Here is a 27,962-nt window from a genome sequence, read left to right as displayed (position 1 = left end):
AAAAAAAAAAAAAAAAAAAAAAATTTTGATTTTATAATTCAAATAAAAATGCAAGAGAGCCAAAACAACTCTGAAAAACAAGTCATTAGAGGACTTAAACTACCTGACTCCGAGATTTATCGAAAGCTACAATAATCAAGAAATACAGACAAACAGATCAGTGGAACTGAAGAGTGTCCAGAAACAGACGCACATATATATGGGTTAGATTTTTGACGATACAGAGGCAATTCAGTGGGAGCAGCATGGTCTTCTGGACACATGGAGCGGGAACAAGTGGACATCCCGCGCCACAAATGAAGCCCAGTCCATGCCCCACACTGTATACAAACAGTGCCTCAAATGTTCATAAAACTAAATGTGAAACCTAAAACTGTAACGCTTCTGGAAGAAAACAAAGGAGAAACTCTTTGTGACCTTGGGTTAGGCAAGTATTTCTGACATCTGACACCAAAAGCATGATCCACTAGAGAACAAATAAGTTGGATTTTGTCAAACTTTAAAATCTCTGCTCTTCCAAAGACACTATTAAGAAAATGAAAAGCCATAGACTGGGATGAAATGTAACTGATAAAGGACTTGTATCCAGAATATGTAATTTTTTCATCTCAAAACTCAATAATGAGAAATCACCAGCGAGGGGCAGCAGGGCTGGGCTAGTGGACAGCATTCAAGGAAGTGTTCATTAAAAAAATGTTTCTGGGTACATATTTATGGGGTACATGAGATGTTTTGATACAGGCATGCAATGTGAACTAAGCACGTCAAGGGGAATGGGGTATCTATCCCCTCAAGCATTTATCCTTTGAGTTACAATCAATCCATTATATTCTTTAAGTCATTTTAAAATGCACAATTATCAGTAAGCTTCTCAAATAGCTCCTGGCGTCCACACCCTGTGTGACCCCCTCCCTCTGAGTGTCAGCTGGACTAGAGACTCGTTCCTAACCACAGAATACAGCAGGAGTGAGGGAACCTCACTTCCACATCAAGTCATAAGAGATGGAGCTCTATCTTGCTCACACCCTGGGGCTCCTCTCACCCGCCTGCTCTGATGAAGCCAGTCGCAGGGGAGAGGACCACAGGAACCCAGGCCCTCGGCCCAAAAGTTCTCAAGGAATTCAGTCTTGCCAACAGCCACTCAAGAAATGCCCCTTTGTGGCCTCTGATTCATTTGCGAATAAGGTCACCAACAGGACTTTCCATTCTGGCTCCACTGACCTTAAAGCGATGGCTCTGGGAGTTCCACACCACCAGGTCGGGAAGGCCCCCTCGGCAGTGCCGGAAGTCAGCAGCCAGGCGCCTGCACACACCACTGAGCACAGGGCCCCCCAGGCAGGAGACAAGATCCTGAACACAAAACAGGGACAGTTAGCCACTTCCCTTGTGACAGAGAATGGAAATAGGCTACAGGGATCACGAGACGGAGAAAAGCTCAGTCTGTATGTAATTCAGTGCACATGGACCCCAGGCCCACCAAGCACTGTTCTGCTGCTTGTACTGGAGCCGCAGAGCCATGGCTGGAATCCCACTGGCAAGTGGTGGGAGACTGGTCCACCTGTGGTCAGTTTCCAGGCTTCTGCCAGTGTGGCCATGCTGGGGAGCGCTGAGGAAAAGGGATGTGGAGGATGCACTCAGGAACATGACAGCACGGCCTCACAGAGCACAGCAGTTGAAGGAACACGGGAGGTAGCCTCCCTGCCTCAGCCACGGGGCAGGCCAAAGAAAGCTGTCAACTCAGGGGTGGCAAAGGCATAGCTGGGGCTTTTCTAACACCCTCGTATGCTTCCATCACTAACAGTGGCATCGGGGCCGGGGGGATAGGGTATTCTCATATATATATATATATATATGTATATATGCACACACATGCACATATTTACATATACACACGTGTGTGTGTTTTGATAAAGTTGCTGAAAAGACAGCACTGGGGCGGCGTTACTTTCTGAGTAAATCCTGCCATGCAGGTGAACCATTACCTGAGCTTGCTGAAGAGACGTGAAGCGATCCCAGCTGACAAGGGAAGCCACTCTGCCTTCCTGCTCCTGCCACGTGGCTGCCACCCAGGCCCGCAGGCTCTCCGCGGGGGCATCATGAATCAGCTGCAGCCTGGCCTCGAGGGCTGGGCGTCTGCTTGCGAAGAAGCTGTCTGTGCACAAGTCCAGGGGGAACGCCTGTGTCACAGGGAAAGCAAGCTGTCACACTGTGCCTGCAGAGAGCTGTGTTCACCAGAGGACTCGTCAGTGCCTACGAAACTTGGAAACCGGCCAACCAACTGATACATTCTCTCTCTCAAAAGACAAGTCAAAGTTAATTGATATAAAACAATTTACTAAACTTGTTTTTTAGAACAATAATTTGCAAAAACAGCTTTTCGCTGAGCTGGGTGGACCTCTGAGCAGGCAGATGTGCCCATGTCTGTGAGATCCTTACAACAGTGCCTGCGACACGGCAGGTGCTTGGGAGGGCTGACGCTGACGCTACTTTATACCAAAGGTCTAAATGTAAGGTGGAAGCTAAAGTTTAAAACTTCATATATGTACATCTTAAAGTCTATTAATCAGATTTTAAAAATAAGTTATCACCTTGACCTGTGGATGGCCCAAAGGACCGTAACAGAGATGGTTTCTGCTGGCTGTGGACACACGGTGTCCAGGGGCGTGAGCCACGGATGTGTGCAGGACCTCCTCGTGGGGCAGGGGCACTGAGTACCTGACAGGCATTTCTGAAGACATCCGGAATCCCATCCATGAAGATGATGTCCCACAGGAGGAGGCCACACAGGGTGCTGAAGGTGGACCCTTCACCATGAATCCCTAAGGTCACACACACGAAAAAAAAAATGTCTTATCTGTCTCTTCCAAAACACCACCATAACCTACTGCACACTCAATTTCAAGAAAATAATAGAAATATTTCAGATTCAGAAGCAAATCCTGTTTTTATGCCATTCCCAGCTCATTTTATACAGTATATATACAGAGCCTTAAAGGCAAAAATCTTAATAATCATAGAAAAATTCAAATGAACATTTCAAAGTCACAAAGCAGTGGTTCTCAAACTTTAGTGAATAATCTAAGAAACATGTTTAAAAGAAAAATAAGCAGATACCCTCCTCAGGCTCCGAAGGCTGGGACTTAGCAGGGCTGGGCTGACACTGAATCCCCATGCAGGCCCTGGCGCAGGAGATCCCTGGCCACCCCTGAAGAACTGCTTCCCTGAGGGGACCTCCCAGGAGGCCGGCAGCAGCCACCTCCATTCTTGGCCTCAGCAGGTGCTGCTCTGATGCACCTCGTCCCCCGTTCGCTACACTGCCCTAGCCCAGTGCTTCCAATAGTCAAGGCTTTTACAGAGACCTCTGGCCTTAAAGACCACCCACTTCAGTCCCCCTCATCGTGTCACCTAAATGTTTTACTGACTGGGAGATGACTTGAGAGACAGAAGTCAGGTGCTGAGGTCACAGAGACAAGATCTGGTGTGGGATGAAGGGCTCAGCCTTGGCACAGCACACAGACCCGTGTCCCTGAGCAAGCCCCAGCTCATCCAGCTGCCCTCCAAGCCCATGCTTCTCTGCAAATCAGCACACCCGACAAGGGAGGAGGCCGCATGGATGCCTCTCCCCACAGGACCACTGGCCAGAGGAGGTGCTGACCACCAGAGCCTCATCCTGACATGCCAGTACTGGCAGCGAAGCTCCTCTGGCTGGTCCCACCTGGACATGTACAGGCCCCAATCCATCTGCACCAGACCACAGTGAGCGGGGTCGGGGTGCTGTGAGAGCAGAGAGCAGGCAGCCACAGCCTGTCATGCCTGCCGGGGTCACCTCTGTCCTGCACTTCTGAGGCTGTGCTGCTCTGTCCTGTCTTCCTCAGTTCTAGCTCCTAATCCCTGCAGCCCGTCTCAGGGATTCAAAAGGACAGCGGTTCACTCAGGGCTCCTGGCTGTTGCCAAGTCTCCCAGGAGGACTTTTCTTCCTAGAACACTTCATGCTCTTTCCCAGCCAGGAGTGGAGCTGGGACCTGATTTCCAGTCAGCCTTCCGTCCTGCTGAATACACTGATGATCAGGCAGGAATAGAGAGGCCAGATCATTTCTGAACTCCTTTTTGTTTGTTTTGTTTTGTTTTGAGACAGGGTCCCACTCTGTCACCCAGGCTGGAGTGGAGTGGCAGTCTGGGATCACTGCAGCCTTGACCTCCAGAGGTCAAGAGATCCTCCCACCTCCATCTTCAGAGTTCAAGTGATCCTCCTGCCTCAGCCTCTCAAAGTGCTGGGATTACAAGTGTAAGCTACCGTGCCTGGTTCGTTCCTTAACTCCTAAGTGGTCCCTGCTGTGCGTTTGTGTTATAAGTGAAATCATTTTTGATGCAGTCCTTCTGAGTAATTCAGAAATCACCTCCCGGAAGAGGTTGAGATCGCTCTGACACAAAATTCCCTGTGGCATAAAGCCTGGTGGCCAGAGTTCAGCTCAGTTTCACTGCATTGATTTTAATCAGGGAAAAATAGTTTCTACTCTGGGAAAGGAATCGTGTGTTTTTCAGGCTCATGGCTCAACTGCAAGCATTTCAGCGCTCCCACGTCCCAGCCTGCTTCCTCCTCCAGCAAGTGTCCAGTTTCCATGTCTCTTGGGGCCTTGAACGGGCATTCTATTCTTCTATTTCTAACCGTTTCAGGCCTACTGTGTCTCTCTCTCTTCACTGGCATTTGCAAGTCTTCCCCAATAGCATCACCCTTCCCTGTAAGTAATAAAGATATTATGTAGATGAATCTCAACACTCATCAGAAAGAACCTGGGCTTTGTAAACTCCTATCTTGTAGTTGTCTTTCTATAGTACTTGTTAATCTTCTGAACACTCAGGGAATACTGAAATCATGTCCTGATTTTCACACATTTGAAAATACCAGTGTTTTTAACACTGGTAACCCTACAGCCCGGGCACAGGGAGAGTCCTGCCAGACGCAAAGGGCGGAAGGCTCAGTGGCTGTTCCCAGAAGCTACTAGCATGGGCCGCAGGGCCCCTGAGAGGGTATCTGGGGCCAGCTTCTAAAATCCCAGGGGAAGGGGCAGGAGACAACAGAAGGAAGACTGAATGGAACTGGGTGGGCCGTGGGGTTGAGCACACTGCCCCCCCGCCCCCCTGACTTCTGTACAAAAGCTTGTGCAGTATCTTCCATAACAAGAAGTTTTTATAAAAGAAAAAAAGATCAGAGCCAGGCCCTGTGGGACAACTACCCCTGACCTACTCCCTATCATTGATAAGGGGAAGAATGGGAAGAAGACATCCCCAGCCCACAGCATCTTCCACTGTGAACAGAGGACGGAGAGAGGACCGCAGCCCACCGCTGACAGCCCATCCAGTGCTGCTGCTCATCCACCCAGGGCCGCTGACAGCCCATCCAGTGCTGCTGCTCATCCACCCAGGGCCGCTGACAGCCCATCCAGTGCCGCTGCTCATCCACCCAGGGCCGCTGACAGCCCATCCAGTGCTGCTGCTCATCCACCCAGGGCCGCTGACAGCCCATCCAGTGCTGCTGCTCATCCACCCAGGGCCGGGTGCCACGAGAGGAAGCCTGCTCAGTTACCCTGGTCAAAGCCGCTGCGTCTGTAATGAGCCAGTGCCAGCTCCTCCACGGAGCACAGGACCGTGGTGGGGTCAGCGGCCTCCCCGGCCTCCATCACAAACACAGACTTGCCCATTCCACGCTGCGGGCACAGCCTGCCCGTGATGGTCACCTGAAACAGCAGCAGAAGAACGTCTGTCAGCCTCAGGTCAGCAAAAGTCCCTGAAAACCTGCCTCTAGCATCCCAAGGACTGACCTCCCTAACCACAAAACCAGTCACTAGCAGAGCACACAGCGTGGGGCTCACACACGCACACCTGCGGGGATGCGAGAGCTCGCTGGCCGGCCCTGGGAGAGCCTCAACCACCAGAGCTGCTCTACAGGCCCCCAACGAGTAAATGAAACTGGCAGATGCTGAGAGGCCCCATTCAGGAGATCTGTCACTCAACCCAGGGTGTGACACCCAGCAGCCAAGTCTCCTCAGGGAGGAGGGCGACGGGGAGACTGGGAGCAGTGGCCACGCAGCCGTCCAGAACGAGTTTTAGATGATTCGAGTCTAACAGAAAACACACACTCAAAACAGCTCTTAGGTTGCTTGTGCTCCAGAAAAACCAGGCACACACGCCCAAGTCCGAAGCACCCAAAGGCTCTTTCCTCACGTGTTTCACATCTTGCACAGCCATTTCTGGGAGCTGCTGGAAGAGGCGCCTGAACTTTTTACAGCTCGGAGACTCCCGCAGGCGCACGGCTCGCTGATAGAGTGAAAGGCGGTGTCCCGTTCTGACTTCCGGATCCGCCAGCCCCTCTGTGATGCACTTGATAGTCTGGCAGAGAACATGGTCACACATCAGGCTCCTAGAAAACCCCACGGCAGCTTCCACCCATTTAGTTTGACAGAAAAGCCCACTGTTTATTACTGAATTTTGCTGATTAGCAAATAAGCAAACAGCACCTCTAGAGATTTAGGCTGTTTCCTTAGATCTTATTTTGACGCTTTCAATGCATCCGACAACCAGAGCCTTCACAGTCAACGTGCTGGAGCGTGACTGGGCTGTAATCCAGGTGGACTGCGGATCCCAGCAGCCGCCCCTCACAAAGGGTGCGAACTTCAGGGATGCCTGACTTTACAGGAAAACTTGGCTCAGTGGTTCTCAGGACATCACCTAGGCAGCTTTGCAGGAAAACATGTGTCCCACCCCGGATCCACACAATGAGAACCTCCAGAGCAGGAGCCCAGCCGTGGAGGGGCAGGGAGTGGGGGCACATCAAAGCCCCAGGTGAATCTCATATGCAGTCAGGCACCATGGAGCTGCTTTGGATTCCTTATTTACAGGGACAGGAGCCAAAGGTTTGGAGGAGTTACAAGTATTTCCCAAGGCGATTCAGAGTTGGACAAATCAACAAACAAATACAGAAAGCCACAAGGAGATACCACTTCACACTTACTAGGATGGCTATAATTAGAAACATGGAAAGTAAGTGCTGGCAAAGAGGTAGAGAAACCGGAACCCTCACACATTGCTGGTGGGAATGTGAAACCGGTGTAAACACTGTGAAAAACAGTTCCGCCACTCCTCAAAAAGCTCAACACAGAATCACCACAGGACCCAGCAATTCCACGCTCAGGTATTCCCGAAGGAACTGAAAGCAGGGTCTGAAAGAGGTTCCTGCAGCACTCTTAAAAATGGCTGAAAAGGTGGAAGGTACCCAGCGTCCATCGACCGATGAGTGGCTAGGAAAATGTGGTATCAGATGCTACAGTGGAAGTGTGTTGGGCCTGGAAAAGGAACGGAGGCCTGACACGTGCCACGATGCGGGTGAAGCTCAGAAACATGATGCTGAGCAAAATACGCCAGACGCAAAACCACAAATATCGTAGGATTCCACTTCAATGAAATGAATGAAATGAACGGCACAGTCACAGACACAAAAAGTAGATGACAGGTCACCAGGGCTGGGGGAAGGGAAAGCGGGGCGTAGTAGCCTAATGGCTGCAGTGTATCTGGAGTGATCAGTGGAGAGGCAGTGGTCACACGTTTTGAGTACCATGAATGCCACTGAACTGTACACCTAAAAATGGCTAAAATGCCAAATTTTAGGGATGTTAAATTTATTTTACCACGATAGAAACATAAAAAGTGAAAGAAAAAATAAAAACCAAGAAATTGAAAATCAGTGAAGGCTCAAGCCATCCGGAGTTGGGTGGCTGAAAGGAATGAAGATGGGAGAATGAGACTCTGAAGGGCACCCTGTTCGCTGGCAGAAGACGGTGCCGGGCAGCGGCAGCCTGGCCTCGGAGAGGGAGGGCCCAGCTGGCTCCACCTCTGCCCTGGCCAGGCCTGGGCTGGCTGCAGGGCACTTTGCAGGAACAAGCACTCAGCGAGGAGATCCCTTCCTTGGAGACTGAGGTAAAGATGAAAGAACACTAATGAAATAACAAGAGTTGTGAGTGTGACCAGTAAGACCTCTGGGAACAGGTTAGGAGGAACCAGGCTTAGCTCAAATCTCAAAAATAAGCTCAGTGGCTTGTCTACCCCCTAGCAGAACTGTGAACGGAGGGGAAATCTGCACTCTCTTGAACTTTTATTTCATTGAAAGAAAGGTGACAAACACAAGCTTTCTCCTTCTGTATTTGGTTCTGGGCTACCAGATGCTTTCTCTTGCTATTTCAGCCTCAGTAAACACCGAGTGGTAAGGAAGCCCCACGCCCTCCTCCATGAGAGGAAATAGCTTTACTGGCTCTTTCCCTGATACTTTAGGTAACAAGGCACTTTTTCAGTTTACGGCAATAAAAACAAGATGTCATATTTCCTATCCCGTGGTCATTTTTTTCCACCTCTACATCACCCCGATTCACTTAATGGGCCACTGAAAAAATCAAAAGCTCCCAGAGGCACAGTCCCCTCCATTCAACTCAAATGCAAGGCTGGAAGAGAGACAGGGTGGGGCCTGCTGGCGGCCACACAAAGAACCACTGTTGCTGCCTAGCCCAGAGGCACAGGCTCTGCGGCCTCACACTGCCTGCCTGCAGTGGCCACAGAATCCCTGCGCTTCCAAGTGCCCCCAAGGTCGCCACCACAGGGAGCACTGGTGCCTGCTCAAGGTCAAACAGCGCTTCCCAATGGCAGAGCCAAACACCTCACAGAAGCACAGAGTCACGCATAAAGGACCTGCAGTAAGACAAGGAAAGGAACGATTTCTCGCCAATCTTTCTACCTGGAGACCTGGAGACCCTGTGCCACAAATGAACAAAGTCACCATTTCCAAAACAAACGCCTTCCTTGAAGGCACTTGCTGACGGCTGAGTCGTCTGACTCTCCGTCTCCCTTAATTCCTAGATCCTGATTCCTAAATCCCAGCACAGAGTCCACAGCCGGCCCATCTCGCCAGTCAGCGGAGAGAAGACAAAAGCTTCCGTCGCCCAGGCTGAAGGCTCCGTGCCCAGGCTGCGCTGGCATCCCTGGCGTTTTGGGGTTGGGAGAACACAGACAAAAGAAGAATGTTAACGAAAGAAATACATGTTGTAAGATTTTAAGGCATTTAAGTTTGCCATATTTTAAAAGCTGATTCCAAAATGAAAAGGCGTTTCAGGTGTGTTTCATTACTGAGTACCGGTTCCAGGCGCTTCAAGTGCTGGTGTAAGTTCAGGGCCAGTCGATCCCACCATCGGCCTCTGCTGTCAGGACAGTAAATTCTCTGAGACAAAAGGCTTTCAAGTTCTCTGACGGCTTCCTATTGCAACAATAACAAAGAAAGCTCGTTAGATTCACAAAAAATCCAGCTGTAATGACATTTACAAGCCCATAGGATTGGTAAAGCCTATTTATAATGCGTATCTTTCCGTTCTACAGTGAGGCCAAGGACCCGGAACTGACAGGACAGGGACTTTGAGGTGCCTTCTGGAGCGGGTGTGAGTTCCCTGAGGCATCCTTACTTTTCACCGGGTCCCTGCCGGCTGGCACTGGGGTACAGACATCTGTGAGTGCTGCAGAATGTTCTCTGCAAACCAGTCAACCAGTGCAGAGTCACACGGAGTCAAGCTCCAGGCAGCTGACCACTGGTCACAGCTGGCAAACCCACATACTTCTGGGAACACGGCAGGTCACAGGACCAACTGCAAGAGGGATTTGGGGTGGGCAGGAAAGGAATTAGGGGTGTCCTCATACAAACACTTCAACTCAACAGGGAGACTCTCTGGTCTTAGATTATGTACAGACTGTTCGGTCATTCTGTTTGTTCATCTTCTGTGGCTCATGGACGTCTTTGCAATATGGAATGATTTACCCCAAAAAAATGCGTAAACCCCCGTACACATGCAAGTTTGAGATTCACAGATTTCCCCAAAGCCCACCCATCGATCCCCGGGATGCACAGACCACACGCCAAGAACCCAGCTTCGCACATCCTCTTTGTAAGATCCCATTTTCTTTTCTTCTTGTTTTTCATACGTATATTTTTGACCATGCCTGGTCTGGAGATAACATTTTCAATATAGAAATATCAAACACAACATAAGTGAAATCTAGCAATTTCACAAAGTTTAGTATAAGGATATGACAGATTTCTGATTTGTGATTATAAATTCTCTCCAGACAATCCATGAGAGCTGACAGGGAAGAGTAAGGAAACGGGAGATTTCTCCCTCAGAGATTTCTGGGACCTCCCAAGTCTCACATGGAGTTCTGAAAGAGACTCAGGCTCAGGCTGCAGACCTGTGGGGCACCCTCCAGGATGCTGGCCGCCACCCCCAGGCCATCCTGGGACACAGATTCATCAACACACAGGCAAACAGAACAGCTGTCCGTCTTCACCTTCTTCTCTATACTAATCCAAGAGACAGCGGGCTGCCTACATTAAATATGCCCTCGTTGGCCAGGCACAGTGGCTCACCTCTGTAATCCCAACACTTCAGGCCCCCCACTTCAAAGCATCAGAGGTCAAGGTGGGCAAATCACTGGAGCCCAGGAGTTGGAGATCAGCCTGAGCAACATGGTGAAACCTCACCTCTACTAAAAATACAAAAATAAGGTAGGCATGGTGGTGCACGCCTGTAGTCCCAGCAGATCAGGAGGCTGAGGCAGGAGGATCACTTGAGCCCGGGAGGTAGAGGCTGCAGTAAGCTGAATCGTGCCACTGCACCCCAGCCTAGGTGAAGAGTGAGACCCTGTCTCAAAAAGACAAAACAAAACAAATATGTCTCCCCTATATTACTGTGTGCTAACCAAATAAGTAGAAAATGCTGATCCCGACAGCTGTCCCTTACGTGCTTAACGCCGTCAACTTAGTAATGGGGCACGGGGGAGGGGAGGGGGACAGGGACCTGTGCTCTAACCTCATACATGTGAAGTCTCTGCAGTATTTCCACAAACAGAGACAAAATCCTTGTATAAATCCACCCAACAGTAAAACACCGCAGAAAGAGTGGCAAATCTTCGTGGCATCTAAAATGAAGACATATACCAGGAGTTTAATAATTTGGTTAATTTGTTATAAGACAATAATAAGAAGTGACAAAGACTGAATTCCTATCTTTTAAAAAGATACATTCTAAATAACTTTCAGTTGTGTACAATTTTCTATACCACAAACCTACATTCTCACAGCCAGCTGCCACGTCCTAGGTCACTCAGACAGTGGAGGAAGATGAGAACTAGTCATTCTAAACCAGGGTCAGTGAACTCCGGCCCACAGCCAAACCCAGGGCCTGCCACCTGATTTTCTACGTCCTGCAAACTAAGAATGATTTTTACGTTTTTAAATTGTTAAAATAAATCCAAGAGAATAATACACTTTGGTAGACGAAAATTATATGGAAACCCCAATCCGATGTCCACAAATGAAGTTAACTGGAACACAGCCAGGCTCATTCATTTGCATACATACTTCTTGTGGCTGCTTTTGCGCGACAACAGCAGAGTAAATTTGGTGCCACAGAGACCATACGGCCTGCAAAGCCTAAAATATTCACTATGTGACCTTTTACAGAAGTTTATCAACCTCTGTTTATAGTAATCTAACTTCCTGTGATTTTTAAGTCAATATTATTTCTTTATAAATACACAGTTGACCCCTGGACAACATGGGTTTAAACTGCATGGCTCCACTTACATGCAGATTTTCTTCTGCCTCTGCCACCCCTGAGGCAGCAGGACCAACCCCTCCTCTTCCTCCTCCTCTGCAGCCTGCTCAATGTGAAATCAACAAGGATAAAGGCCTTCATGATGATCCACTTCCACTTAATGAACAGTGAATATGTTTTCCCTTCCTTAGGATTTTTTTTTTTTTTGAGATGGAGTCTCGCTCTGTCACCCAGGCTGAAGTGCGGTGGCGCGATCTCGGCTCACTGCAACCTCTGTCTCCCAAGTTCATGTGATTCTCCTGCCTGAGCCTTCTGAGTAGCTGGGATTACAGGCACCTGCCACAACACCCAGCTAATTTTTGTATTTTTAGTAGAGACGAGGTTTCACCATGTTGGCCAGGCTAGTCTCGAACTCCTGACCCACCTCAGCCTCCCAAAGTGCTGGGATTACAGGCATGAGCCACCACGCCCAGCCCCTTATTTTTTATTTATTTTATTTATTTATTTATTTTGAGACAGAGTTTTGCTCGTTGCCCAGACTGGAGTGCAAAGGCGTGATCTCACCACAACCTCTACCTCCTGGGTTCAAGCGATTCTCCAGCCTCAGCCTCCTGAGTAGCTGAGATTACAGGCAGGTGCCACCGGGCCCGGCTAATTTTGTATTTTTAGTAGAGACGAGGTTTCTCTATGTTGGTCCGGCTGGTCTCGAACTCCTGACCTCAGGTGATCCACCCGCCTCAGTCTCCCAGAGTGCTGGGATTATAGGTGTGAGCCACCGTGCTGGCCCCCTTATGATTTTTTTAATAACACATTCTTTTCCCTAGCTTACTTCATTATAAGAATACAGCATATAATACGTGTAACATATCCAATGTGTGTTAACTGACTATGTAATCGGTAGGGCTTCCAGTCAACAGTAAGCTATTAATTAAGTAGTGCGGAAGTCAAATGTTACATATTCTTGACTGTCTGAGGGGTCGGTACCCCAACCCCTGCGTTATTCAAGGGTCAACTGTATATCCTAAATGATTTTTTGAAAGTGGCATCTGAAAATACTAATTTTTCTCATCACTATGTAACAACAAAGGAAAAAATGTCTTAAATATTGAAGATGTTTACCATTTTCAAACAAGATAAAAGATCATGTGCTGTGTGCCTGGAACTCTGAAGTTCGCTTGAGCTGTCTTTTGCAGAGTTTGTAACACCTACTTCAATGTCCTTCAGAAGAACACGCCTACCATGCTTCCCACATTCGTCCTGCTGCTGGCTTCCCTCACGTTTCAGTTCAGCTCACCAGTACTCAGGGAGGCCAACACCCCTACAGATGGCATGCGACAAGCCAAGTATGGGGTTGGCATGTGTGTTGCCCAGGGATCTGAGTTATATCAAATTCACTTTAAACCTTCAGACATTTCCTTCTATGGCACACAGCACTTTCACTCTAGGCAAAGCGGGTACAAAATTCAATTCCACAGCTGGTTTAACCACAGAGCAAAAGGAGTATATTCTTCATGAAGAAAGCTACTGTAAGTGTTTGGAACAACCTGGTCAATGTATAAATTTTGGCAGGCACCTAGAAAAACTCTCACCTCAGAGAAGGGTGGTTTTTCAGTCTGTTCCAATCCCTTTTTGCACACTGAGCGAGCTCCTTAGCTTCTTCCCAGTTCCCGTTGGCCATTGCGGAAGAAATGTCACTCAGCATGTGCGTGGCTGCTGCATATCTGGAGGAAAATGCCATCCAAGTTCCAAATAAGAATAAGCATTCCCATAGAATGACCACATCCTAGCCACTAGATCTCACTCTGAAAGGCAGAAGTGTGTTTTTTAAAATATGAGGGCCACTTAAATTTTATTCTAGTAATAATTTCTCTTAACTACATCACTGGAGTGGCCCAGAACTGATACAGAAAGCCCAAGTGGAAAGATAAAAACATTTATGCTGTATCATTACATAACATGTTCCATTCTATCAATGTGATATGGATCAGCTCATCCTTCCTGATTCTGGCACTCATCCATTCACTCATTCAACAATGTGACAGCAAACATGTAAGCGACGTCAGGATTACAGTCAGATGTAGATCTGATGATTTAATCATTTACAATCAGAGCCAGCCAGAGGGGTGCTGCCCAAGCTAAAAGGATTACCTGGAATATTTCAAAATAACTAAGGGATGCTCTTTGGGAGATGGCAATGCTGAAATGTTACAACTTAGCTTAAGAAAGACAATTTTTCATCGCTCCTTTAGCTACCAAAACACAAAGACATTTGACCAGCAAATTCTGTTAACAGTTTGAGTACATGTTCATTGTATTTTGGTCTTATATCTAAAAGAAAAGCCTAAAGCACATAATATCAGTATGTACAAACACTATAAAGTAAGAGTAAAGAAACTGCCTCCAAATGTCAAATTTTGCTCACAAATTTTTAGATCTAATTCTTTTATAATATGCTGCTCATTCAGTTCCATGGCTTCAAACACTGTCCATATCCCAGTCACTCTCAAAATGTTGACTTTTTCCAGGCCGGACCCATTCCCTGAGCTCCTGACGGCAAGTCCAATGCCACACACGACAGCTTCAACCAAACAGCTGAAGAGCACCCCACACACTGACGTCTCCAGCACCAATCCCCCTCAGTGGATGGCGCTCCATCCAAGGCAAAATACCAGAGCCATCCTTGATCCACTCCTCTCCTTCTCGCCCACATCAGAATCAAGTCTTGTCTTTTCTGCTTCCAAACTGCCTCACACACATTCACTTCTCTCCACTGCCGCTGCCACCAACCCAGTCCTGGCCACCCCCCCAATCTTAGCCAGGGGTCTCCTGAGTTCCTCCAACTCAGCAAGCTCTCTCCTGCCTCAGGGCCTGTGCACATGCTATCTCGTGGCCGGGACACAGGCACCCAGACCCTGACATGGCTACCTCATTCTCATCCTCAAGTGCCACTTCAAATGTCACCTCTCCAGGGCCACTCTGTCGATAAAGAACTTCTCCAGCCTGCCTCTCAATTATCACAGCACTCAATTATCTCACACACTTGAAATATTGTTTATTTTCTATCTCCCCAGGGAAACATAGCCCCATGACGGCTGAGGCCCTCTTGTGCACTGCTACAACCCCTAACCAAGTCACATAATAGGTACTCAACACTCATTTGTACTGAATGAATGAGAAAAATTTTAAAAGGATAAATTATCTCAAGTACAGAGGTAGACAACAAGGGTTTCCTGGCCAGGTATCACATTACCAGATATTGTATACTATTACCTTTCCAGAAGTCAATTAAATCCAGTTTCATTTACATGTTAAGGCCCTCTGTTTAACCAAGGGAGTTTTCATTATTTTTATTATTTACAGCACACTTACTTTCTAGAAAGAATATGAGATGCCTTTTAAACTTGTCAACCGTGGTTTTCTCATAGAACTTGGGTATAACATTAATAATGACAAAATAATAATGAACATGTAGTAGGCATTCCTCATAGGCCAGGCTCTAAGCACTTCCCATTCACCCCACCCATGTCTATAAAAATATACTATTATTCTCCCCATTTGACAGATGAGGAAACTGAGGCACGGGGTGGGTTCACAGTTCATTGGTATAGAAACTGGAACTTGGCTTCAGCGTATACATTCTCACAAGTCAGAAAAACATAAAGCCAATAAAAACAAAAAAGGTAAAGAAGATACGAGACAACTGAAAACAGGGTAAGAAGAAATAGTCTTATTAGAGATTTTAACTAAAAAAGTTATTCCAGTTGAACACAAATAAGATACTGAGCTTCCTGACAGCTAAGGTAAAATGGGCAAAATCAGATTATACTGACGCTGCTGTGATTCAAAAATTTCAGTAACTTACTTCTTAAAGCACATGGCTTTCCTAGAAACACTTCAAGGACTTTCCTAAAAGCAAATATCAGAATCAATTTTGGTTAAATTTGAGTCAGAAATCCAAATCAAGAATCAAAAGTGACATTTTGGGAAATCCAAATTAATTGTTTTTATCAAAGGTGTTTTTTTTAAGGAAATCCACATTTTTTTTCTGTAAGACCTACACTATTCTTTCTTTTCAAAACCTGCTTTTCAATACTGTAATCCCATTATTTGTCTGGCATCTATTATTATTCTTAATTAACATAAAATTGCACATATTTATGTGGCACAGTATGATGATACTTCAATGCATATATGCAACGTATAATGATCAAATTAGGGTAATTAGCATATCCAGCACCTCAAACTTTTCTAAAAATGTTTTAGAGATGGGGTCTCATTATATTGCCTGGGCTAGTCCTGAATTTCTGGACTCAAGTGACCCTCCTGCCCCAGCCTCCTGAGTGGCTAAAAATATAGGCATGTGTTGCCATACCAGGCATTGCCTCAAACATTTCTCATTTCTTTGTGTTGGGAATATTCTAAATCCATTCTTCTATTTAAAAATATATAATAAACTGTTGTTATAGTCATCCTACACTGCTACAGAACAAAAGAACTCATTCCTTCTATCTCGCTGCACTTTTGTGTCTGTTAACCAACTTTTCCCTGTCCCCCTCCCCTCTATCCTTCCCAGCCTCTGGGAACCACTATTCTACTCTCTACTTCTGTGAGATCCACTTTTTTACCTCCCACATATGAGTGAGAACATGCAGTATTTGTCTTTCTGTGCCTGGCTTATTTCACATAACATACTGTCCTCTGAGCTCATCCATGTTGCCACCATGAGAGAATTTCATTCTCTTTTATGGCTCAATAGTACTCCATTGTGTGTATGTACCACATTGTTTTAATCCATTCATCCACTGATGGACACTTAGGTTGATTCCACATCTTGGCTATTGTGAATAGACTGCAATAAACATAGGAGTACAGATATTTCTTCAATATACCAATTTCTTTTCCTTTGGGTATATACCCAGTAGTGGGATTAGTGGATCACATGGTAGTTCTTTTAGTTCAGAAACTACTTTTATTGGACAAACCAAATTTTCACTAAACCCATGTGCCAATATAAATTAGTGAAAATTTCTAATATCATCTGTATATCTAATTATCATATGTATGATATACAAGTCATTAATAGCTTTACCTAAAGTGTTATTAATAAGAAAACATTCATCTTCAGTCTTGTTCATACCAACAACATATTCATAAGCCAAGTCTGTTAAAATGTCTGTGTCAAAAAATACAGGCCGAGGGCGGTGGCTCATGTCTATAATCCCAGCACTTTGGGAGGCCAAGGTGGGCTGACTGCTTGAGTCCAGGAATTTGAGACCAGCCTGGGCAACATGGTGAAACCCCATCTCTACCAAAAAAATACAAAAACTAGCTGAGTGTGCTGGCATGTGCCTGTGGTCCCAGCTACTTGGGAGGCTGAGGTAGGAGGATCACTTGGGCCCAGGAGGTCGAGACTACAGTGAGCCATGATCATGCCACCGCACTCCAGCCTGGGCGAAATCCTGTCTTAAATCAAAACAAACAAACAAACAAAAAATACTCCCTTCCAAAGGTACTTGGAAACATAAACCAGAGAAAGTTTGTGTAGTTCTAATTCAAAATTCCTTGGGTTTTGGCAACCATAATCTCAGCACACTTCTACATTTTCCCTATAGTCATAGAAATGTGTATAAGTGGGGCAAAAAGTGATTAAAAACTGTTTTGGCTGTGGACTTATGTCCAAATGTTTCTATTTTGGCTGGAAAAAAATAATAAAACCTTTTACTATATTGTGAAATACACATATAGATATTATAGTGAGCTAACATCATCTTACCTGATAAGATCATCTCTGTCTTGGAAGATTTGGGTTTTCCGATTGATGGTGTAAGTAGGAAACTCCATTCGGCCAAGGTTGACCAACAGGACCGTTGAAAGCTGTCCCTGACCTCCACAAGCAGCGTCTTCATCCTCCATGGAGTCGGTCAACGAAAACAATAGCAAGATCCGGGAAAACACAGCCCTGGGGCCTTTACAGATTCGTATTGACTGTCCAGCCAAGGCTTTGGCTCTGAAAAATGTACAATGCAGAAACAACTTTTAGCTTTTTAAGCATTTGGATGTCAGATTTTACAAATTATTTTCATCTAAAATAAAGAGAAATGACATTCACTATTTTAAACACTGGAGCATTACTTAACTGCTCTGGGACTGAGAGCTCACCCAGGGATACACAGGAGTAAATGAATGTACATCTCCAAATGGTTCCACACATGGTTTGACTCCATACAAGTGCTTCCTTCCTCGGCCACACAGTAGGATGAGGTTTACCCTGGTCATGAGTGCTTCACATACCAGGAAATCTTTCAGAAAAGTATCACCTAGTCAACATGAAGCAATTCTCAATTTTTTACTCAAGTGATGATTTAGATTAAATAATGGTATTTCTTTAAAATGTCATTATCAAAGGCTCTGGGTAAAACATCGGATTTTGTGTACCAAGATGTGGTGCAAATGTATACACCACAGTTTGGTGCTGTTCTCTAGTGCAGCAGTCAGCAACGCTTTTGGCACCAAGGAGTGGTTTCATGGAAGAGAATTTTTCCATGGACTGGGGTTGGGGGAGGTATTTCGGGATGAAACTGTTCCACTTCAGATCATCAGGCAATAGATTCTCATAAGGAATGCGCAGCCTAGATCCCTCACATGCACAGTTCACAATCGGGTTCGCGTTCCTGACAGGAGGCAAAGCTCAGGTGGTCATGCTGTCTGGCACACTGCTCACCTTCTGCTGTGTGGCCCAGTTCCTAACAGGCAATGGATAATTATCTGTCCCTGGCCTGGGGCTGCAGACCCCTGCTCTAGTGTACAGAATGGTCCAGCAGCATCTCTATTCTAGGATGACACTGGAGTGAATTCAGTTCCATTCTGAATGTCTGCAAGGTGGGCTTGGAGGTCTAAATTAAACCCAGGACCATGTGGGCCCTCTGACTCTAGCAGCTTAGACACCATCAATAGCAGGGTTTTTCAGCGTCAGCACTATTGACATTTAGGCTAGATAATTCTTTGTTGTCAGGGGCTGTCCTGTAAATTATAGGATGCTCTGCAGTGTCCTGTCCCTGGCCTCTATTCACTAGATGCCATTAGCTTCATCACCTCCAGTACTGACAACCAAAAATGTCTCCAGATGATGCCAGATGCCCCCAGTTGAGAACCACTGGCCTAATGAAAGATGTCACACCCTCCTGGTGCAGAAGCTACTAAATCAAAAGCAGCACTGCATCCCTGAGGGTGTGGGAGAGAGAAGTGCCACCATCACGGAGTTGAGGGGGAAGAGGTGGGATTCCTATTACACCACCACTGAACTGAGAGCCACTCATCTACAGACTGCCCCAAAGTACCCATTTCATCCACCTCCACGCAGAGTCCCAGGGACGCCCCCAGTGGACACAGCCTCCAGCCTGGAAAAGGAAGCATTAAACGCAGAAAACTAAGCAATGACTCCTGCAAGGATTAAAAAAGCATAAATAATGTGCCTTTTTCTGTAATAATGTGCCTTTTCCTGTCTTCATTATAATAGCAGAGTAAGAGCACCAGGCAACTGCCCTGAAATTCCACTGCTGGGCTTTACATCAGAATGAAAAAATAAAGGACAACCTTAAAGGACAGTGGTTTTTACTAGAACTAAAACAGCCTTGAGGATTCTATTTTCCTACAAGTCCAAAGTCAGTGATAAAATACGTTCATCTCATTTATTTTAGCTGTTCTATGCTAAGTGTATATACCAAGAAACAGTTGCTAATTTTTTTTTTTTTTTTTAAGATGGAGTCTCGCTCTGTCACCCAGGCTGGAATGCAGTGGCGCGATCTCAGCTCACTGCAACCTCTACCTCCCAGGTCAGGCAAGTCTCCTGCCTCAGCCCCCCAGGTAGCTGGGATTATAGCCACGTGCCACCATGCCAGGCTAATTTTTGTATTTTTAATAGAGACAGGGTTTCACCATATTGGCCAGGCTGGTCTTGAACTCCTGATCTTGTGATTCACCTGCCTCGGCCTCCCAAAGTGCTGGGATTACAGGTGTGAGCCACTGTGCCCAGCCAGAGAGCTGCTAATTTTAACGTTTACTTGCCTATAAAATGTTACATATAAGGTTAACATCAAATACTTAAGAAATACAATTAGATAAGGAAAGGACTTAGAAGACATTTAACATACCACACAGATGAGGATTCTATACTTCTCAAGTCAATTAATTACAAATATGTGATTTATTAAAGTACTTTTTAAAAATCTGTAATACAAGCTTTTTTGAAGTGTTGTATTGACGTTTTTCTTAATAATGTCTGCCTTATTATACCTATGTTTCATTAAAGATTAGTATTTATAGCACCTCCCCAACAAGGATGGGCTCATAACAACTGAAATATACAAAATAAACATAGAAAATAAATAACAACATCATTTTAAAGTGTTTTTCAAAAGCATCCTCTCATTTCATCCTCAGTGACTCCAGAGTAGTGAACTCCCAGACTAAAGTTGATATAGTTTGATTATATAAATAACATGGGCAAAAAAAATCAATTCTAAAAGTTTTTGTAATTTTGAAATGAAACAGGTCAAGGGCTTCTCAAGGACAAAAGAAGCCACTCACAGTGTTTGGTAAACTGTTATGTTTACACTCATGAAAACTTGCACATTAAGACTCCCTGATTATACTTCGCTTAGTAAACAAAAACTTTACTAAAATAAAAATTTGACTTAATAGTTTAGCCTAAAATCCTGTAAGAATCACTTAACACTGTATTTTTCTCGGAAAATAAAATAATAGAATTTACCAAAGGCCCCACTGCCTTCCGATTTTTCTTGGTCATGGAAATTAACACAGTGTTATGACAAAAATTTTGAATAATAACCCAAGAAAGAATCCAGGCTATTGCAATTAAGACTTTTCCGGCCTTCTCAATCTAATTGCAACTGAAATATACAATTACAGTTAAACCAAGTATACAATCTACTGTAAGTTAATATGTGCTATCAACATTTTAAACGTTTTTACTGTAACGATAGCCAACAAAACCTTTTTAAAATCACTGCACCAATTCCAGGCTTATTCTTGCCCCAAGTGCAGACTGAACGCTGTTTGGCCAATTTGAGAAAGGCGTCCACCAGCTGCTGTTTCTGTCCATTGGGATTCACCAAATGGAAGGTCTTGGCCAGAGATTTTAGTTCAGGAGCAGAAAGGAGCTCAAGCACTTCAGAGAGTTCTTGCAACTCAGATTCTGAAATGGTTAAAAAAAAAAAAAAAGTTTTTAAAAATTTTACTATTTTCTAGCTTACTTTCCCTTAGTTAGATGAAAATAAAATGAAATTCTACTAAGAAAATTTTAATTAGTTGGCCAAACCAGTCATTAAATGTGGAATTATTAACATATTAATAATGCTATCATATCTCTTTAAAAGGGTTATCGAATAATAGAATTTCTCACTAAAATCTAAAGGAAAATGTGACTAAAATAAAGGCACACATGGATAGCCATTATGGTTTGGGCATCTCAACACTTGCTTGGAATATATACTCCCTGCCTTTCTCTTCACAAAACCCCTACAAAACGGGACCTCTCAAACCAGGTCAGAGAAACTGAGCATCAGCCCTCTTCTTCCCACAAGAGCCTCTCTTGCCCGCTCGGCATTCGTGAGCCTGTTTGGCTACTGTGGGCCCCGACACCAACCTTGGCCTAGGAATTCGGCTCAGTCAGACTTCACTGGTCTTTGCCTTCAAGGCTTCACAGTTTAGGGCAGTGCCTTCTTCCCCCATTCAGTAAATATTTATTGGGTGTACACTGTCTGCCTGGTGATGTTCTAAGGTCCTGGGCATGCTACAGTGAAAGAAATCCCATCCACAGGAGCTAGCTTCCCAGCATAATAATTCAATGAATAGGCATATTTATCAGGCGGTAATAACCGCTCTAAAGAAAAACACAACTTGGGGAGGCAAACCGAAGCTGGCAGGAGGCTGGCTCTATTTCACACTGTACAGTCAGGCAAACCTCTGACGAGGCGACACCACGCAGAGGTGAAGGAAAGGAGGACTCTGCCACGTGGCCACATGGTAGAAACTGACCTGGGTGGAGGGGAAAGTGCAAGGCTCTGACACAGGAATGCGCTCATGCTGGTGAAGAACACTGAGGGCTGGGTGGCCGTGGCAGAGAGCGAGAGTGACAGCCAGAGCCAGGCCCCACAGGGCTGGAGCATGGGTGGGACTTGCACTTGACTGAGTGCCACAGTGAGCCACCAGAATCCTGGTTTTGTTACTCATTTGAAGGTAAGTCAAGGCTCACCCACAGCAGTCACTTGGCATGCCTGTCAGACATATGAATTTATGGAATCTGCACATTTTTCAAGTTGGGTGGGGACTCAGTATCAAGTCCCCACGTGACCGTGCTGGCACTGATGTGTGGGAAGCGCTGCTGTGCAGAGGGTCCTGTGTCCCACCACTAACCGTTCACATCCAAGCTCCTTCACTGAGCTTTTATGCCTCTCCCGCAACTTTCCCCATCCCACCCCATACGGCCCCACCCTAACAATCATCCTAACACACTTCCTGCTCACTTCGCTTCATCCCACTTACTGCTCCCCACAACAAACTCTGCCCCAAAGAAACCATCTGGCTGATTTGCTTATTTTGGTCTAAAATGTCAGCAACTTGAACCGAAGGCTCACATTTCCCTTTCCTAATACAGTACAATTTTGTACCCAGTACATGGGTAGGTACTTAATGAATGCTACTGACAAGACAACGAAGGGTATCACTGCAGAAGACAGACTCTCCTTAGTGTTCACATAGGCTTAAAGCAATTCGACAATGCTTCAGGCAATCAGCATAATCGAAGAGCTGTATGTGTGTGAACGGGGTGGGGGGCAGATGAAGTACTCCGAGGCAATACTGGTTTCAAACAACCAGCTTTATTCTATCATAAAGATGAGGACTCTGACTAAGATGAGTCAAGTTCTTGCTGGAACAAGAGTGCCAAGAAGGGATGTATTTTTTTTTTTTTTTTTTTTTTTTTTTGAGACGGCGTTTCACTCTGGTTGCCCGGGCTGGAGTGCAATGGTGCAATCTCGGCTCACCACAACTTGAACTCGCCTCCCAGGTTCAAGTGATTCTCCTGCCGCAGCCTCCCAAGCAGCTGGGATTACAGGCATGTGCCACCACACCTGGCTAATTTTGTATTTTTAGTAGAGACGGAGTTTCTCTATGTTGGTCAGGCTGGTCTCGAACTCCCAACCTCACGTGATCCACCTGCTTCGGCCTCCCAAAGTGCTGGGATTACAGGCATGAGCCACTGTGCCCGGCCAGGATGTATTTCTTCCGTGGCACACACCCATGTCTATCTCTAGGTGACTTTCGTTCTAAACCTGCCACAGTCAGGAAAACAGCAGCAGACCACCTTTCATTATTCTAGTATTCTTAACTCAGGCTAAGAATGGCTTTAGCATTACATGAATAATTTGTTATCCTAAGATTAAAAATTCAATTAAAAAATAGCAAGTTACCAGGCACCACCCAGGGGAGGGCACCATAATACTGCCACCATTCTGCAGAAGCTCAGTTCTTCAGATCATATTTTCATTTCACATTTCCTTCTACTAGTCATACCTGTCTGTAGAAAGCCTGCATTCTTCAATTCTTCAATCACAGGTGTTAAGTCTGAGGCAATCTCTTCATATTCTAATTTAGTCATCTTAATCCAGCTTAATTTACGTTGAAAGAGCCTTACATATAACTTCTGACCAGTAACTGCAATAAAGTTAAGAAAAATGTTGAAAATCACTACATTTACCTTTTAAACCTAAGGTGAGTAAATGTACTATTTAGAAATACACATACACTTACCACATGTATAAGGCCATCATTTTATGGTATAAACCATTTTGAAAGTACATTTAAAAATTTGGTAACAATTATTGGTCATTTTAAAACTTCTAAAATCAAGTTCCCCCTTTTCTAGCCATCAACATTTCTACTCCCTCAGAAAAGCCCTAACCAGAATTCTTATTTTGTTCTCCACTCTTAGCTTAATATGCATTATTCTGATTTAATTGAAAATAATCTGAAATAATTTTCCAAAAAAAATGTCTAGCTTCAGTAGGGCCGTCATCTCTAACCCAGCAATCTTGACCAAGCTTCCTAATTAACCTGTTTGGTTTCAATCTCCCTATTACCCAGATTATCTTTAAATTTCGGCCAACTCTAAAATGGTTTAATTGTATTTTGAAAATTTCCAACATTTATTTTCCTTTCTTCTTTAAAAAAGCAAAATTGACCTGTCATGATGGCTCATGCTGGTGGTTTTTTTGTTTGTTTGTTTCTTTGTTTTTGAGATGGAGTTTTGCTCTTGTTGCCCAGGCTGGAGTGCAATGGTGCAGTCTCAGCTCACTGCAACTTCTGCCTCCCAGGTTCAAGCAATTCTCCTGTATCAACTTCCCAAATAGCTGGGATTACAGGTGCCCGCCACCATGCCCGGCTAATTTTTGTATTTTTAGTAGAGACAGGGTTTCACCATGTTGGTCAGGCTAGTCTCGAACTCCTGACCTCTGGCCATCTACCCACCTCAGCCTCCCAAAGTGCTGGGATTACAGGAGTGAGCCACCACGCCCAGCCTATGGCTCATGCTTGTAATCCCAGTGCTTTGGGAGGCTGAGGCAGGAGGTTCGCTTGAGACCAAGAGTTCAAGGTCACAGTGAGCTATGATTACACCACTGCACTCCAGCCTGGGTGACAGACAGGAACCCTGTCTCTAAAAGAACTTAAAAATAAAAAAATAAAAAGGCAAAAACAATTAGCAGTAATTATTTCTACACACCAACAGATTGTACATGATTCTCCATTGAGTGCAAGACACATGCATATGCAGGACTTACACTAGGAAAACTGTTCCTATTTCTCAATTACTTGGAAGCACAGAACCACCAATCACTGAAATACTCACAGGAATGCAATCAGCACCCAACCAAAGATCTGTGACTAGTTTGGATAGAAAAGCCGATGTGCTATTATGTCCATCTTCTGGTAAGAACAGCAGAAGTAGAGATGCAAGTGGATACTACACACAGCTGTGCCCAGAGAATTATTGTTAAAAAGTAACACAAGGAATACCATAATTCCACTGTGCGAATTTAAAACAAAAATCCTTCTCTTAAACATTAATAGTAATGTTTAGGATTCTTCTCTTTTTTTATCTACTGAGGAGTCACACATGGCTGCATTTTACTAAAGGACAGTGAGACCATCACGTAAGTTTTTTCCTGCCCTCAGGGACATGGTTCCACAGAGCCATCATGGCCCTCTGAATAACACTGTAAGGACACAAGGGTGGCTTTTACTACAAACCTGCACTACTGGCTTGGAGCCACCCCTGGCTGCCAAGGACTTGAGGCATAGACTAATATTTGTAATGCACCAATTTCAGCTTGAAAGTTTCCATTTCCTCCACACCCTGTCTTTAAAAGGCACAGTCCATGAATCTAAAATGTTGGGAGAAAGAAAACATGCCTCAGGTTAGTTTGTTTTTTCCTGTATTGTATTTTATTCTACTTTCATCTTTGAGGAACAACAAAACAACCTAATGGGAAGCCTGATTACACACTCAAAGTGCAAACTCTGCTTTTCTCAGTCACATTGTATTGTTTTCTTAAGCTGGAAAAGGTGGTTTTATAACTAACAAATGTACCTATAAACGAAAAACAGCTGCTTCCAATGTAACCAAAGTTCAGCAGGAGTAAACATCACCTGGGACAAAATCCTGTCTCTTTTCCATGCATCCCTCTCAATAAAACCTTCGAGTATGCTCCGACTGCCATCAACACTCCCACAGGGTACTCACAACACCACAGTGACTCCTTGCGGTCACTAGATTACTGCCCATCACACCATGCCCCAATCAGAGCAGCAAAAGAGGAATGAACACTTGAAAACAAACACATGCGTAAGATACCTGATAACTGATAAAATTGAGTTACGATTCCCTTCTCCTGTTCGTCAAAGAGCATCATATCATCTTCATTCTCAAGTACGGTTTTCAGCACCACAAGGAAACTCCGAAGGTAGTAAGGATGACCAGTTGTTTGACCAGGACCATTGCAGCTTGACCCCTGCTCCAAAGGAATGCTGCAAGGGATATCATTGTTTAAGCAACTGTTATCCTGCAAAGGAGGTTCTCGGATGTTACTCCGTGCAGAAGCATCATCTGCACAACTATGAGATTTTGCCTCTGAATCTGACAGCTGCATTGTAGCTTCTGAAGCAACAGTCATTTTTACTTCTTCACGACATGCTTCACGTTTTTCAACCACTCCTTTGATACACTCTTGCTTTACAAGACTGTCTTCTGAAGTAGACTTTAATGTATTCCCAAGAGTGAAATCTGCTGAAAATAACATGATTGCATTATCTGAGAAGCCAGGGCTGAGGGCTGATTTCTCACATTCCTGGGTAGCCTTTTGGTTTTCGGCTTCCATTATTTTACTTCCCCTTATCATATGTTCGGGAATACACTCTTCCTTCAGAGAATCACATACAAACACGTTTTCTTTTTGAGAACTGTTCTCCAACATTTGATCCTCGTCCTCAATTTCTGAAGAGTTATCAACCCGGCTCTTAACAACTGTGGATCTGGAACTCTGTGGACTAGAACCGGCAAATTCTTCATCCTTATCTATTGGTTTTTTAGCCTTTACGTATTTTCTGGACAATTTAGATGCTAGGCTTCCCAAACAAATGACTTTCACACTACGATTTCTCAGCGTATCTTGATTTTTGCACACCACACCATCCTTACTTTTAAAGTAGGGACTGGTCTTCTGCTTTACGTCCATTTTTGCTGAATCGCTTTGACCAGGGGTTAAATTTCTCTTTGGTGGTGGTGACTTCTTTGGTGTTACATCTTCTAAGGTAACACTGGTTAAATCTACTGTAGACACATTTGAATTTATGAAGCCCACCTGTCCTGGATCCACTTGAACGAAGTCATTGTTAGCACACATTTCATCAAGGTGCCGGTTTAAGTCATATCTGGGCACCATTTTACTGCAAACGGGGCAGGCAAGTTTAGCAGGTGGTGCATTGTTAAAACACGAAACAATAGAATTAGATGCTTTTTTCTTATTCTTGCTGATTGATAAGCTTCTACGAGGCCTTTTTTTGTCAGGAGGTTTCCCTTCTGACATCACGAGTATTAGAAAAACTGGATGTTCTGAGCAATAAAACACAGGATATTTACGGTGAAAGATAGCAATGGTTTACTTTTACTTTCTTGACTTGCAATCACCAAAAGTGGGATTCTATGTGACCTCATGTTATTCGTCTAGACAATTTCTTCTTCCTACAAGAAGAAACATATGAATTAAAACACTTCTATGAATTCAACAAGGGGAAAAATGAACTCTGAAACGTGGAAGAGCAAGGTCTCCTGGAATGAAGAGACAACCCTGAGCGTGAGACAGAAGCCCAAACCCCTCCGACAAGCTCTGTACGCGATCTTAGGGTACCTTACCATAAAATGACATAGCCGGGCTTGTAAGGCTAATCTCTAGGACATCTTTAAGACCTAAAACTATCCGTTTCTAAAAAGGGACAATTTGACCACTTCAGACCCTTTATAAGACCACCGTATGAGTAACTTTTTCTGAGTGTGATGGAGAATATCAGCGCGTGGCCCAGGGTGATGCCTGCCCCACAGGCCCGCGCAGATGAAACGCCCCAGCCCCGGGTAGCTGCGCCCGCGCCGTCTGCCACCACCGCCGGCCTCTGCTGCGGAGCCGAGGCCCCGGCCAGCACGGTGGGCGCTGCAGGGCCAAGGCCGCGCACCTGGGACCACGCGACTGAGCCCGAGCCACCCTCCCTGCTCCCTCGCGCCCGGCTGCCCTCGCGTCCTCCTTCCCTCGCGTCCTCCTTCCCTCGGTGCCCTGTCGCCCAAGATCCCCGCGCGGCCACCGCGCACCTCCCACCTGGCTCCGCGCGCCGGCGCTTCCAGACATTCCCAGCCGATCCCCGCGTCTCGCTTCCACAGGCTTGGCAAGTGGAGGCTCGAGTGATCGATCTCCTTTCCTTTCCACGTTTAAAGGCTCCCATACCGTAGGTGGCCGAGGCGGGCTGAGCCTTGGAGCGGAAACCCAGCCACCTCCTTCCTTTCCCACCCGCAGAGGCAGGCGCCTGTGCGTCCCCGCACGCCTTCTGTGCTGCTGTGCACTCTGAGACTTCTCTCCCCAGTCGGTGGGAAGGGCGAGCAGGCTAAACTTGTTTGTTGCGGGAGCAGTCAGTGTCAAAGCGAGCAAACAGCCCCCTGGAAGAAGGCGGGCGACGTCTGCAACCAACACGTGGAACTCT

At 45.5% G+C, this 27,962-nt stretch overlaps 1 protein-coding gene across 1 annotated transcript in view; it reads right to left on the bottom strand.

The window, feature by feature from the left end:
• Positions 1 to 27,598, bottom strand: part of FAN1 (FANCD2/FANCI-associated nuclease 1) — a 33,968-nt gene extending 6,370 nt beyond the window's left edge. The window contains exons 1-13 of the mRNA XM_012000569.1: positions 27,444 to 27,598; positions 25,573 to 26,958; positions 23,235 to 23,375; positions 20,655 to 20,856; positions 17,416 to 17,649; positions 13,232 to 13,363; positions 10,896 to 11,004; positions 9,176 to 9,295; positions 6,223 to 6,387; positions 5,585 to 5,735; positions 2,716 to 2,819; positions 1,983 to 2,177; positions 1,222 to 1,350 (exon numbers count right to left, since the gene is read on the bottom strand). Of these exons, the coding sequence (XP_011855959.1) occupies positions 1,222 to 1,350; positions 1,983 to 2,177; positions 2,716 to 2,819; positions 5,585 to 5,735; positions 6,223 to 6,387; positions 9,176 to 9,295; positions 10,896 to 11,004; positions 13,232 to 13,363; positions 17,416 to 17,649; positions 20,655 to 20,856; positions 23,235 to 23,375; positions 25,573 to 26,803 (2,913 nt within the window). The 5' untranslated portion in view covers positions 26,804 to 26,958; positions 27,444 to 27,598. The remainder of the gene's footprint in view (positions 1 to 1,221; positions 1,351 to 1,982; positions 2,178 to 2,715; positions 2,820 to 5,584; positions 5,736 to 6,222; positions 6,388 to 9,175; positions 9,296 to 10,895; positions 11,005 to 13,231; positions 13,364 to 17,415; positions 17,650 to 20,654; positions 20,857 to 23,234; positions 23,376 to 25,572; positions 26,959 to 27,443) is intronic.
• Between the last annotated feature and the right edge of the window lie 364 nt (positions 27,599 to 27,962).

Source organism: Mandrillus leucophaeus, unplaced genomic scaffold, assembly GCF_000951045.1.
Source record: "Mandrillus leucophaeus isolate KB7577 unplaced genomic scaffold, Mleu.le_1.0 Scaffold631, whole genome shotgun sequence".
NCBI classification, from domain to species: Eukaryota; Metazoa; Chordata; class Mammalia; order Primates; family Cercopithecidae; genus Mandrillus; species Mandrillus leucophaeus.
The sequence above is the reverse complement of the archived record's forward strand: the minus strand, read 5'-3'. Positions and strand labels throughout refer to the sequence as shown.